The sequence below is a fragment of the Aythya ferina genome, assembly GCF_964211825.1.
Source record: "Aythya ferina genome assembly, chromosome: 1".
Classification (NCBI taxonomy): Eukaryota; Metazoa; Chordata; class Aves; order Anseriformes; family Anatidae; genus Aythya; species Aythya ferina.
The window spans coordinates 147,653,258-147,668,233 of NC_140296.1; the positions used below are offsets into that span (position 1 = coordinate 147,653,258).

General features: G+C 40.8%; 1 protein-coding gene across 2 annotated transcripts in view; it reads left to right on the plus strand.

Moving 5' to 3' along the window:
- TBXAS1 (thromboxane A synthase 1) overlaps nt 1-14,976 on the plus strand; it is a 244,211-nt gene that overhangs the window by 125,861 nt on the left and 103,374 nt on the right. For both annotated transcript variants that reach the window (XM_084536293.1, XM_084536292.1), the window contains one exon: nt 14,194-14,310. In XM_084536293.1, coding sequence (XP_084392419.1) covers nt 14,194-14,310 — 117 coding nt within the window. The remainder of the gene's footprint in view (nt 1-14,193; nt 14,311-14,976) is intronic.

Below are 14,976 nucleotides of genomic sequence, written 5' to 3' on the forward strand. Positions count from 1 at the left end.
TTCACCAAACTTAAGGGAAAAGAAGAGGAGGGATGTAAATTTCAAGTCGTCACACTGCATGGCTTGCTCCCTGATCTCCAGCATAACAAGTGCTTGCTGCTTTGGGCACTGCTGGCCACTGATTCACATCTTTCTGAAAGCTCAGTGATGGCTAAGGGAGACTTCATTTAGGCATACAGACACGTATACAGCAACAGGCATACACATGGATCAGGAAACAGCTGTCCTGAAGCAAAAGAAAAGGATTGTTAGTCATTGTTAATTATTTACTCCTGTCCATCTCCTCTCACAGGTGTTAAGCAATAGTAAAATAACTGCATTTGTTACCAGAATGTGTGCCATTCTTCTTTTCCTTTCATTCCTGCTCTTGCAAAAATGATTTGGGGAACTAAGTTGTAAAAATAAGAACCATCTTGCACTGTTCTCCTCTGCCAGGTTAGTTGTAAGTTTGAGATGCATGAGATATTCTTTTTTCCCTTTTCAAGGCAATTGCAAAGGACAGTTTCACCATTTCCCTTTCCATTTTCCGTATGCGCATTTAGATGAAGCTAAAACTGCACTCTTGCACTTTTTATGCAGGTTTCCTAAAATAATTCTGAATAATTTAGCAATGGCTCAGAAGCATCCCAGTTTAACCAGTCGTTGACCTTCAGTCACGTTTTAATGTAATCAGGACTCACTCCAGTATTTCATCAGTTTCCAAAGAAGCTGTATAGTAGCGGAGGCAGAGGTGATATCTATAATTAACTTTGCCCACTCTGTTCCATTCTAATGTTTACCTTTCAGGAGTTTATCAGACTTTAACTCCTTCAATTAATATTTTCCATTTAGAAGTTTTCAGTCAAAATGGTCTTGGTATTTTGGAACAGAGACCTAGGGAAAAGATAGGGCTATTTATCCACTGTGGGGAAAAATAAACACAATGTCCTTTTCTTTGACTTTGGCTTTGATCCCTCTGGTGTAAGGGCTGGATATAAAAAAAACACTTTGAAAATCTGACCAAACTGCTTAAGTTTATAAGCCCCCGAAGAATCTCAGTAAACATAGACTCAATAAAAACTATTAAAGACTGAGGAAACTCACTTGCAAGTATCGCTCTCTGGTGACAGGGCTCTACAGATCACTAACTTCTTCTACAAGTTGTCACGTGAGCTGGATGCCTAAAGGCTGAGAATCCTGACTTTGTGACCGATTCATTTCACATGAAAGATTTATATATATATATATATATATATATATATAATGTTATATATTTATGACATTAAAACCTTTCACAACATTTTTTTCATCCTAGTATAAACTGACTTGACTGCAGTTTGGATATATGGCATACTATATTGCCAATGATAAGAATTAAAAAATATATGTATACCTAACATTTCCTTATCAAATCTCAGAAAGCACTGAGGGCAATGTGGGAAAGTTGCATATTGTGGCTGATTTAGAAGAGTCAAAAGCTCAAATAATAATAATAATAAAAGTTAATTGGAATATTTTGTTTCAGTTAAAGCTTTTAATGAAAACTCATGGCCGTTTCAGTTTGCAAAGTAACGTTATCTTGTTCCAAAACCATATATAGCAAGATATTTTGTTGGAACTTTTCTCCATTTTTCTTCCCAAAACCCTGGAAAAGCAAATTGATTTTGCAGTATTTCCAGTTTCTCTCAACCATGCAGCTATAAGCATTTCTAACTAGCTCTGGTTTTATTTTGTTTAATGTTTGATGTCAGTTTTTGGATCAAACACCTCCTCCCTCGCTGGTGTTTGACCGTGTCAAGGCAAATGTTCCCTGGATGCCCTGGCTGCTGGATGGCACAGCCTTGGTTTTTCCCTCCTCAGCGGTCCAGTGGGGCAGCTCTCATTTCCTCACTTCTTTCAGCTATTCCCTTGGTGCTCGTGGTGGCTTTTATACTATGTTGGCAGTGCACAGGCAGTTTTGGCTCTAAGATCTTAGGCTGGTCCCAGGGTTAAGATTTATTCTAAGGAAAAGTTTTACCAGGGTTTGAGACATGTTGCAGAGGGTTATTATTGTATTTTGTTTTCAGTTTCGAGATCCCTTTAATTTATCAGGCTATTGGATACTGGGGGGGATTCAGCACTGACCTTAGATGTGGAGAAGCAGCTGTGCAGATGCCAGATCAGTCCGTGTGATGTGGGAGCACACGCTGCACCAGCCAGCACTGGTGGCTGGAAACGGCAGCCCCTTCTCTTCCCCTTCTCCCGCCCCCCAGTAAAGCCGTGCTTGGACGTGCAGGGGCCGATAAATGGCAGAAGCATTGGGGCGTGTGGTCAGGCATGGAGCACACAGTATGCATAGCCTGGCAACCTCTCTGACATGTGGGCTTCTGGAGAGTGAGGCCTCTTTTCTCCTTTCTGGAGGAAGAACTGTGTTGCTCTCAGCAGGCAGGGCTGTGGCAAGCTCTGTGCAAGTCACCTGCCTTTATACATGTGCCCAGCTATTCTGAGGTTAATACTCAGTGAAAGGTTGCAGGTGTTTCCCTCTGAGGGCTGGCACTTGTTCCTTCTCTGGGCACTTGATAAAAGGGAATCTGAATTGCAGACACTTTTCTGTCCTGTTGTGCATTTGCTGAGCTTCCATCCTGTCCAAGTCTGAAATGCTAGCACTGGTTTTGGGGGCAAGTAAATGGCGGGCAGGGCAACATAGGGAAAGGAGAGTTCAGCATCCAGCTGACCTCTCTAGTTTCATGTCATGGAAGGAATACAGTAAAACTGAAACAATGAGATGCTGGAACAGCCCTCCATGCACAGGAGGTGTCTTGGTTTACAGGAAAGGGATCAGTGACCTCTAGGATGGGGTTTCCCATCCTAGAGGGAAAGAAAACATCTGTTTTGTTTATTTGTTTTGTTTTATTGTTGCTTGTTTGTTTGCTTAATTCTATCTTGTCCTAGAACTCTTCAGATTACAAGGTACGGTGACGTGCTTTATGCTTCATAATCCACACTGCTTGCTATCACAAGCTAATATGCTTAGGAACGTGAAAGTAGCTGATACTGTTAATTTATTTTGAACAAGGTACTTGCTGATACTCAGAGGAGCGTTTTAACTCCTCTCCTTGAAGAAATCAAACACGAGTGATATGAAGAGCAGTCTGGTTACAGGTTGGTTGTGAAGTGAGGCTGTTCTAGTGAAACTGAGAGCTCCAGGCAACTCATGATAAGTCTGTAGGTCCTGTGGTATTATCCGTACACAGTAGGATTTTATTTGTTGAAATTGTCTTGTGACAAACACTTAATTGTCAATGTCTTCAAATTAATGTGAGTGTCAAATAATAATAATAAAAAAAGCTATTTCACACAAGCATGTTTTTACATGCTTTAATGAGTTTGCTTTCAATCAATTTAGAAAAAATCCTAAGAAATAATAACAAATGTGAAATCTGGGAAGATAAAATCCTGAAAGTGTGCTGTGCAACTACTTACAAAGTTTTATAGCTCAGCTCTTCTTGAGGGACAAATAAACGAGGAGCTAAAGCAGCTACTACTATCAGGAAAATGCATTAGTGTTTTGACAGATAGATGTGGAGATCTTAATATACGAAGTTTGTTTTTTCCCCTGATGTGTAAATATTCACTTAATGTAATTAGAAACAATTGTGAAGTGGCAGGCAGGGAATTCAAATTCTTCAGCTAAGCGGATATTGCAAATGTGATTTGTTGACAGCTTGTCGTGCTGCCATTACAGCTGACCTGGAGTTTTCTTTCTGAACAATTTTTCAAAGGAAATCTAAGATAAAAAGAATCATATTTGGCCAGAGAGTGCTCTGCCTCTGACTAGCAGCAGATGCTCAAAGCAAGAGCACAAGAACATAGCAAGTGTTGAGTGGTATTTCCTCTAGCATAGCCCCCTAACTTTGTCAATGGCTTTTGGACTTGTGGAGCTGTAGGTTACATCCACATTTTTAACTTCTACTAGCCCCTTTTTTCCAGTAGTTTGATTTAAATAGCATCTTGAACCCATTTGCATTTTTGAAAGTCATGTAAGAGTCTTTGCATGTAACCTTTTATTTGCTTTGTTTGACATTGTTTTCGAATTTTCATTTTGGCATCGAGGAAAAAAATATAATAATTTTCTGCATTTGTTTTGCATGAATTGGAGCTCTTCAATCTGAAGATGTTCTGTTTCAAAATAAGTAAATGAGACTGAAGTATATTTTGTATATCAGGGTGTTGTCTTATAGGAAATGTGAAATTGGGCAACAGCTTTTAGGTGCTATATGGGAATTTAGAAGACCAACAGAAGCCCTTCAAAAGGACTCTCGGGTTTTAGACGTTATCTACTGCTTACTCACATGTTTTATTGTTTCTCGGTGCTCTGAGATTTTAAGCTGGACTGGCCAGTTTATTTCTATATAAAAAAATATATTGTATTATATATATTATTTATATTTTTTCTTTCTATATTTCTTTTCAGTGAAAGACTTCAAACCAAAATTGTCAATAAAATACAAAGTGAGTAAAAAAGTGACATTTTTGTATATACTGTGCTCTGAAGAAAAGTTTTTCCTAAGAGTAATATTTTTAAAGTAAGCCACTGGTAAGGCTCCCCTTCACCTGGCTAGCTTGGCTCTGTCAGCAATCAGAAATTCTTAAGCATTTTAGTCCAATTCAGGGAGCTTACACTGAAGATATAGATCCCTAAAACCCTCGCTGGGCCATACCTAATGCCTGGAAGTGCCTTGAGTCCCTTGAGTCTGGCAGTTTCATCACTGAGGTTTCTTAGACACCTGCAGTTCTTCCTCTCAGCTTGGTCAGAAAAACTTAGGTGCTAAACTGCTTAGCAGTTTTGAGACCTGTTTTGTGTCCAGCCTAGGAGACCTATGAACATGATGCTGGACCTCACAGGTATGCTTTGAAACTGCCTGGTGGTTCAGGCTCTGAAAAAAAATAGCGGCAAACAAATTCCTTTGAGTTGCAAGAGAAGGCAACAACACGTCTCCTTTTGTACAAGGGGAGGTGCCCAGAGTGCAAGAAAAAGGCTTTCATGCTTTTCTCTGCTGGAAATTGTGGCAAGAATATCTCTCTGGGAAGTGCCCTACCTAGCAACCTATAGGTGATTCTTGGGGAAGATGCACTTGTAGCACTCTGTGTGGAAGCAATTCCCTTTTCTGTTCAGTCCTTGGCATTTCTGGTGGAGAAGTCAGCACACCTCCTCAACCTCATAGGGCAGTCATCTGAATCAGGGAGGCCAAGGTTTCAGATACTGCTACAAAATATTGCTGATCACAGAGGCCAAGGTTTCAGATACCACTGCAAAATATTACTCGCGAACCTTTATCTCACGATAGTTTTTGTATAAACAGACCTTGGAGAGGAACTGAGACTGAAGCCCTTTTCACAAGGGGAATGAATGCTCTAATTCCAGTCTCAGTTCACTCCTAAGTATTCCCTGGGAAGGACAGGAGGGTTTAGGAATAGTATCCCTCCCCACACCTTCCCCTCACCTGTCCTCCTGCTGTGATGGTTCATTCCTTCTTCATTATTCTTATTTCTTTACCTTTCTTCCCATCTCTACCCACAGGAAGGAATTGCAACTTTTTCTCCTGTGTGTGAGTTGAGTTCCCTCAGCGATGATGTGTAAGTGAGTCACCATCATGACTTCCTTCACATTTCAGGTCAAAGAAAGGGGGTAACCCCTGAGCACAGCTGTAGTGGCCTCTCTTCTGGACCCCACTGTGCTGTGATGTCAATCAGGAGGGAGGTGGCAAGGCCCTATGGAAGTGTAGGACTCTTCTTGCATTGCTGCCACAGCAGCTTCGACAACTCTGTGCTCAGCTTTGGTGAAGGCAGTTCTGAGGTATCTAACTGCAGACCTAAGGCTTTTGACAGGTGTCAGCAGCCTAGAGGACAAGTACTGGGAGGTTGGGTAGTATTTAAAATCTGCCTTAGTATTCTCCAGAATCTCCAGAGGTTCTGCGGAGATGTCCTTCAATAAGCAGATTATAGAAAGATGTTTCTGAATGAGCAGATTATAGAATATAATGTTTCTATGTAACAGAGATCTAGCTTGGCTTCCTGTGGGCATCACCTGCAATTTCTCTGCATGCTAATGATTGAAAACATGGGAATATATCTGCTGCAGTGGGAGCTATTTTTCTCCCAGTTCACCTTACAATCTGTAAAAGGAAACTTTTGGTCCTCAACCTTTCCTCTAGGAAAATTCTGCATAAACAGAGAGGCTTTTAATAATCTTATGACTTTATCCAACACTAAATAGTCCAGTTACGTCACCTGGAAAGTAGATTTAAAGATTTAAACGCTATGCTTTAAAAATGTTTCTCAGCACAGCAGAAACTGAGTATAGAACACAGGTTCTCTAGCACAACCTGAATTTGTTTGTAGTATCAAAACTCCTAATTAATTAACAGTAAATACTTTTTTGACTGTTTTGACCCCAAATATCCAAACTGCTTCTCATATGCAAACAGATGAAGGTGTGGACTTAATTTTGGTCTTGTTTACATCAACATATGGAATGATGTGTGTCTTGCACCAGTCTAGGTCAGGCTGCAGGAGGCCATATGTGTTTATTTTAGCATTTACGAATGGTTATATTTGCCTCATAGCAATGACTCGCTTTGGTTTCTATTGACAAAACCATGACTTAAGAGAATGTTTGCAAAGACAAGAACAGATGTTTCCAGGCAGCTTGCCACAGAAAGGAAAAATGCCAGTATTTACTTGTAAGCTGGTCTTGGCTGTGCCATTTTTCCAATGAGTAATGATGAACAGTAGCCATTAGTCAGTTGTTGAAAATCCTAACTTGACAACAAAGGAACGGGCTCAGAGATGCTTTTTTGTATAGTCTAATCTGTACAGTAGAGTGGAGACAATTGCTGCAATCACTGCAACCAATTCTACCTTGTAACACTCTTTTGAAGTCATTTAATGACCAAGGAGAACCTAAAAGCCTAATAAATACATAATACGTGGATATTTCCTTCCCTTCTCAGCAAGCATGTTGGTTTCAAATTAAGCTTAATAAGTGTACTAGACGCTTTTATGAAAGTACAAAGCAATACAAACCTGCTGGAGTTAGTTTGGTGAGATTTTTTTCTTCTTCAATCATAAAGTGACCTCCTAAATCAGAGATACTAAACTTGGGCTAGTTTTAAATGGACTTTAATAAGGGGGGAAATAGTGCAATAGACTTTCAGTAGAGATAATGATGGTCTGGGAGGGCTTTGGGGAAAATTTATGTGTGTGTGTGTGTGTGCTCAACTGTAGTGGGCAAGAAGGGACTGAGTTCAGTCACCTACCTGCCACAGTGTGTGGTGTGTGGCTTCTGAGGACTTACAGAGAGAGTTCAGGAAAGGCAAGTAAAGAGTGAGTCTACTTGGGGAGACACTACACCTGTGTGTAGCAACCACTGCTGCTGTGATATGCGTGGAAAGACCCCTGCAGACAGAGCAGAGGGGTGGGAGGGACCCGATTGTCTCCTGCTCGGGGGCACAGTGCTTAGTGGGCAGTGCCAGGCCTTTGCCCTCCATGAAGGCTGTGGCCTTTGGGAGGGGAGCTGAGTCCTTCTCCAGCTATGAGAAAATGTGATGGTTTGTGAAAAGTTATGGATGCCTGCTGTGTCCGTGTAAGCAGGAACCTCATAGATGGAAGTGATAATGAACCAGAGTATATGACAAAAACCCACTCTGCTTTTTTTTTTTTTTTTTTTTTTTTTAATAGCATGTAACACAGTGCTCTCCTCCTGGTGCAATCAGCAGTCACTACATGATAGATATATTTTTCAATGTCACGAATGCAGAGAGAGCCAAGCAGGATTTTCTTCTTACAAATCTCCAAGCAAGTTTAAAAGCATATCAGTTTACCAGGGGGAAAATTTTAAGCTAATATATGGAGGCATCTTCTGCAATCCCATTTTCATAATGCAACACTTAGATATTTATTTTTGTTGTGTTTCATATACATTTTTTTAGTTATAATGATGATTTATTTATTTTTTTAAGAGGAGGTGCTGTGTTGTTCCTTAAGTGTCATGCCACTGCCACTGCCTGGATGAAACACTGTCTGAGTAGTTCATGGGCTTACTGGTTCCACCTGCTGGTTGAACTGGTGGTGGTGACCCGTCAGTCAAGTGCAAGCAGGGCTGAAGAAGTAATCCTATGAAAAAATTTTACAAATAATTCATTTCTGAGGGGTGGGGATAGAGACTTGTCTTCGTGGTACTAGCCTTCTGTCTGTTATCTTGTTAAACTCAAATTGAAAATGCAATCTCTTAAGCAGGGTGGCATTACCTGATCACAAGTGTGCGTTTAGGAAGAGAAGGACAGCAACCCTCCTTGAAAATAAAAAGATGAACAAACCAGCCTACTGGTGTGGCAGCCCTGCTGTCTGTAGCTCACACAGGGAGAGAAAGCCCAACCCCATCACTCCTACAGCTATGACAGACACTGCATGGCACGTCTGAGGATTAGACCTTGCATTGGGAACACACCTCAGAATTGTCCCAAAGAAGGAAAAGGGGGGACTCAGGGGGGGCTACATCTGGAATTATCTCTGGACACTGCAGTGCCCATGAACAAAGGCTGGAGGTGAGAGGAGAAGATGGCTCTTGTCGGCATGAGCTGTAGGGTTGTTACCAGGGCTAGATTTTCAAAATAGTGTGGGTGTGGGATTCCATTTACAGGGCTAGGAGAAAGCTGAATACTTGCATGAAGGAAAATGGTATTTGCTAGGTAAATTCTGGCATTTGACTAATGCCAGAATTAATGTTGGATTTCCTGTTAGGATTTGGGATTTGGGGTTCTCTACAGCTTTGTTCATTTTCTGAATCTTACCTGGATTTCAGTGCTGAGGGTTGATTCCAGCAAAACCTGGGAACACTAAATTATGGTTAAGACAAAGTTAAGATAAAGTTTCTGAGATCCCATTTTGCAGACTTTAATTTCATGCCATGTTGTCAAAGCCCATGGAGTAAATGAGCAGCTGTTTCTACAGAGATGAATGGTTTATATATTAGGTTTTGGAGCTAGTAGGTTCTTAAGGATCTTCAGAGATGCCCTTTAGGTCCTTTTGAAGCTTCACTTCTTCAGGTTATTTTAAGAGTGCATGGCTGCGTTAACCTTCTTCTGCTGGTGGCAAACTTCATTCCTTATTTTTCTATCCAAGGAAAAAAGCTGAGAAGGTTTCTGAGGGATCATCATGGTGCTGCCACCCTTCCTGCTGCTTCAGGCAGTCATTGCTGGCTGCCAGTGATTCAGACTGGCCTGTGAGTGACAAACTCAGAAAAGGAGAAAATGACTTTTGAATCACACTCACAAGGCTATAGTTATAATCCTGAAAACAAAAACAACCGTGCCAATATACTAGTGCATGAGTAGGTCCTACAGACGTCCATACTGATGCAGTTCTTAGCACTGTTTTGTATTGTATTGATGAGTCCTTCCCCAGGCACAGTCCGGGCACAGTTCAGGAGATTAACATGTGCTGCTCCCAGTAAGCAGTTTGGATGTGGCCATTCTCTTTGGGAAAATGATTTAACCTTGGGGACAGGAGGCGTGCTGTACCACTTGCCCTCGGAGCCAGAGAATAGTTGCTGGCTTGAATTATTTAGTAATACACAGCAAGCCAAATTGACTTGGGGACGAACAAGCCAATAAGTGGGTCTGAAGGGTCAGCCTAAGGAACAGTTTAATGGGGAGGGAATTCTTGCGTCAGTTGCAAAGATGCTGCTCATCTGCAAACATTTGCTTTCCGTTTTAAAGGCACCGGTCTTTCAAGAATCTGTTTAGAAGGAAACTCCTCCAATTTGCTTTGTTATTTCTCATGACGTGTGTGTGATTGTGGGAATTCAGTAGCACTGTGCAGGTGTGCTGTGGCGGATTACCATGCTGCCAGTAGTTTTCATGCAGCATTACTGTACCACGGTCAGTAATGGTTGATTGCACAGGAGAAGGAAGCACAGAGCTGTTGTTGGGTATTTAGATAATGCCGGGTGTAATATGAATCTGATTGCATTTGACTTAAAAGCAACCTCCTTCCTTGCCTAAAAACCAAAATCCCACCCCTGAAAATATTTCAGCTGCCTTCCATGGTAATTTATTTTAATGATTTTTGTGGGATCAAGAATTCTCAGAAACAGCTAGTACTTTGTCCATTCAGAGCGAGGTGACACTTCATCTTTCACTAAGATACTTCAGGCTGATTCTCATACCAAATTCATTTTCATTCCCGCTATATGAACCTGCAACATAGGTTATGCAATTAGAAGGAAAGCGTTTGCAGAAATGATAAGAAAAACTGGTAAATGAAGTCTGCTATACACTGTCAGTCACACTGATGCTATTCCAATAAACACAAACATCTTTTTGTGTTTCCAGTTTAAAGAGACAGAGTAAAACAATTTCAGTCCAAAATTGTCTCCCTTTCCTTGCAGTGCTTAAATATGTATAATGTTATACACTCCAAAAATATGCTAAGTGAGCATTGCTGACATGAAGTAGAGTGCTAAAAAGGCAATGCTATGGTTAGTGTCATAGTTAAAGCATTATACTTAACAGGCTTTCCATTCAGTAACAGGGCCCCTGTCTGTGAATGCACTATATACAGTCTTTATGCAATTAGGAGCATTTTTTAGGGTAAGTGTTTGGTTTTAGGAAGGGGTTTTGCCTTCAAGTCAAATGCAGTCAGATTTATATCCCATCTGTTATTATCTAAGTGGAGCCTTGTCTTCCAGAGGAGATTTGTCTTATAGAGTGCACAGATTGGGCAGCCTTCAATTTAGAAGTGGATGCAAAATACTTTTCCGAGTGTTGCCCTATAATTTTTTTGATCTTTTATTTTTTATTTTTTTTCTGTGTACTATTCAAACCTTGTTTGCAAGACAAATCCGTCATTTCCTTGTGGGAATTGTTATTCTGTTCTTTCACTGTAGTTTCTGAGTGCCTCAAAAATGCTAATGTAACAGTGGCAGTTCAGAAGAGGTGATGTGATATCTCTACTTAATAAATCAGGAGAGAAGGCTGGTGGTTGAAGTGCATGTCCAAGAGTGTTTGCTAATTTGAGGGACCCGCTGTGATGACCTCATTTTTTGGACCAATGTATTTTGTGTGATCAAGTCATGTTCTCTGTTGTTGATTTCAGTGGCATCAGTAAATGCTCAGGGACTCTGTAATCTGGGCTTCTGGGATTTAAACTAAAGAAATGAGGAATACTTATTTAGTGGCCTGCTGATCCAAAATTTAGTGTAAAGGGCTTCTCTAACATTATGTAAAAAGTGTGGGGCAGAGGCTTGCATTCAGTGCTTTCTTCAAGGATAATGTCCCTTTCTGTAATCTGGAGGCTCTCTCTTCTGACCCTACAATGCCTTTGAATATCTGTAACAAATGTGACAGAGCTCTAGTGAGTGATGGTCTCTGTAACTGCACCTCTGATCCTTAAAACAGATACCCACTGACAAGTTAGAAAACAGATCATTTGCTTAAAGAAAATACTCAGAGAAAACAGTCCAAACCACTTCAGCTTTGACAGCCTGTCCCAAATTTTCCCTATTTTTTGCATGAAGTAGTAAGTTCTATGTGTACATTAAAAATGCACCCATATTTTATCTCACAGTAGTTATCTGATGAGAGTACTTGACTTAGTGTCTTCCTTCAGCCTAATGTTGCATACTCTTCTACTTGCAAACAGTTCATCTTTGCTCAAAGCTGGTCTGTAGCGTCAGCTCAGTGACATTAGTTTACTACACTGGGTGGTGTTGCTGAGTATTTAAAACTATCCATTAGCCTGCTTACAATACAAAATGAACTTATGCACTTTAGAAGCTTATGCAGTGTAGCAAGATTCCTGGCAAGTGTGGAGGAAAAAGGTGTTAAGGAAAGTTGGCAGCTTCTTAAAGAAAAGATACTAAGTGCAAACTGTTCCTGTATGGAGGAAAGTTAAAGATGTTCAATAGAAGACCAGTGCAGCTAAATCATGATCATTTCATTGCCTATAAAGAGAAGAGGGGCTTTTTTTACAAAGTGGGAAGTAGGTCAGAGTTCCAGGAATAAGGATAAAAGAAGAGCATATAGGGACAATAATATCAAAAGTCTCAAGGAAGAAAATGAAATGTAGGTATCCAGGTGAGTAACAGGTGGTAAGAACTAGTTCTTTATGTACATTCATAATAAAGGGATGACTGAGGAAAATGTTAGAGGGTGAAATGGATCAATGGATGACATTGGGAAAGTCAACATATGTTTTTTTTTTGGTTTGCTTGGGTCTTTCCTAGGAAAATATAGGAACTTTGCTACTGCTGTTAATATGGGGGGAATGTACTGCCACCACTGCCCTAGGTAGGTGGGCAGGTGTCTGGGTGCCAGATCTCACATGCACAAGTATTTCTCTACAGCCTGATATCTATGTTGTGGTGTACATCTCTTATCCCCACCCACCAATTTTAGGATGGTTTGTCTGGAGGAAATGGTTGTACGATACATGAAATACTGATCGAAGAAGACTTGGAAAGTGTTTAGGGATGATCCACTGTCAGAATGGAGGCATTAGCCAGGGGGATCCCAGAGGTGGCTGCTTTGCAAGTGCTGTTCAGTATTTTTCTTAATGGTTTAGATGGCGGTGGCATTGAGTGTGATAGCAATATACAGAGGGCACTAAGCTGGGAAGGCAATATGAAAGAAAGGGCTACAATTCAAAGTAGACATGATCAGTCAGAGAAGTAATCATGAAATGAACAGTCACATTTCAACAGGGACATGTTCTATATACCACTCTTAGGAGTAACAAACTTTGTAGATAAAGGTTGGGGAATAACTTCCTAGGGAGCAATTATTCAGGAAAAAAAGTCTGAGTTACAGTAAACCACAAGCCAGGATATGAGTCAACAATGTTATGCTGTGGTATGTAGCATTCTGGGGTGAATAGAGAGGAGTATATACTGCAGGACATAAGAAAAAAAATCCTTCTTTGGCTATAAGGAATCCTTCCTTGGCTTCCTTGACAGTAACATGTCAAGTCACAGTACGCTATACCTTGAGAAAGATGTAAATTGCATAGAAGAGTATGCAAAGGAGAGAAATGAGACTGAACAAATGGTTCCAAAAAGCATGACTGATAAGTATGTATTGAGTGAAGTGGTGTTATTGGGGGTAAATAGCAGCAACGTGGTTAGTGATTGTTATAATCTTCAATATGAGCTGCTGGAGAAAGGCAGAGAATAACCCATTTTCTCTGTCCCTGTTAACACTACTGCTAAAGACCATAAGTTCCAGCTGCCATGTTAAGAGTAGTCCAGCACTGGAATGGTTTGCCTGGCGAGTTTATTGAATCTCCATCTTTGGATGCCTTCAAGAACAATTAGGAAAATATCCTCTGGCAATAATATAAGTTGTAGTGCACTTTGCTGTGGGGAGGGGCATTTCCTGAGGCTGCTTCTAGATGGAATTGTGTTGTTTTCTGACATGCTTCCTCTCTCTCTCTCTCTCTCTCAGAAAATCTTTTTTTTTTTTTTTTTTGTAATCCTTGGTGAATATCACTATTCTACAGAAAGAGATTTCTTAAAATTTAGTAAATCATAGCAGTCATCTTGGTACAGAACCTCTTGGGGCAGTGCTTTAAACTACTACTATGTTTGACCAGTGCTGAAGCTGTAATAGTCCCAAGCCAGCACATCTTAGCTGGGCAAAACTCTCTGAGCGTGTTCCTTACAGGCAGAGTAAGGACTGGAACTTGCTTTCTAATCAACATATTTTCTGAAGACTTCAAAAATGCATGTAACAGTCTGACATACCAGCTGTCACCAGAAATCGTGTCCCCCACCGACACCCGCGTGCGGTGCGTTGTCACTCATGTCACACAGAGAAGGAGTGTTGACAAGCCCTCTTGCTAGTCACCTTAGAAAGGGAGAAAAGAAACCAGGGTTCAGCAAAGGAGAGCTGGAAATCACAGGAGAGCATCAGAAACGACAGAACCAGAACAATCTGAGTAAGGAGCTGGTGGACTGACCCAGGGCTTTTACAAGCCCAAGAGGGAATGCAAGCAGCAAAAGGGAATTTTTCTCTAGCCTCATCTGTGTTTGGCTTGGCGTTCAGGACTTATTTGAACCTCTCTCATTATGGGACACAGACGCAATGCCATTCATGGCCAGTCTTACCAAGTTCCAGAGACTCAAGTAACTCTACTTGCATTTGTGTTAAAAGCGAACTATGTTTTCTTTTGACTTAGAAGCCGAACTTGATTTCCAAGCCAATGCTCGACAGCATCCTTTGTCTTCGTGATGACAGATGGAAATATGTCCGGAGTGTGCTGACCCCAGCCTTCAGCGAGACCAAACTGAAAGAGGTAAGCTGTAGGCAGTGTTGCTTTCCTGATTTAGAAGACATAATTGATTTCTTTTGTGCTAGCATCTACTTATATAGCTCCATATTAAGGATAGCTTAAAAAATCTGCTACTCTTTGCCAGTTTACTTAGATCTTAGTAGCATGTCCAGTAGAGCATGTGTAGAATGTGGTTCAGCTCACAGACTGGTGTAAATCAGAATAGCTAATCTGAAGATATGATCCTCTGTCTTTCTCTGTATAAGCCAGTTTGTCCATAAAAGTGTAGCAAAGTCAGAAAAGAGCCTTACCCCAGCCCTTTCAGGAGTAAGCTAAAGTACAGAAAAGGTTATTGCTCCCAACTGGAGCATAGCTTTTCATTATTTGCAGAGTCAGCAGCTCTCACGTTAACGCAGGAACTGCTGTCAGTCTATTTTCATTTCTCCATCTCCTTCCCCCCTCCTTCTTTTATTCTTTAATCCTTTCATATAATAAAATAAGTCACTGGAACAGAATGTCATTGCCAGATAAATACCTCTGACTGAAAATAAATGTCTCCGTGCTGACCTGCTGCTAATTTCCTATAAATGTCTCAGCATTTCCTTAACCATGGGAACCCATTACCCAGTACCAAAGTTCTATTCCAGCAACACGATATCTCTTAATTAAACTCAGATAAATGATTGACTG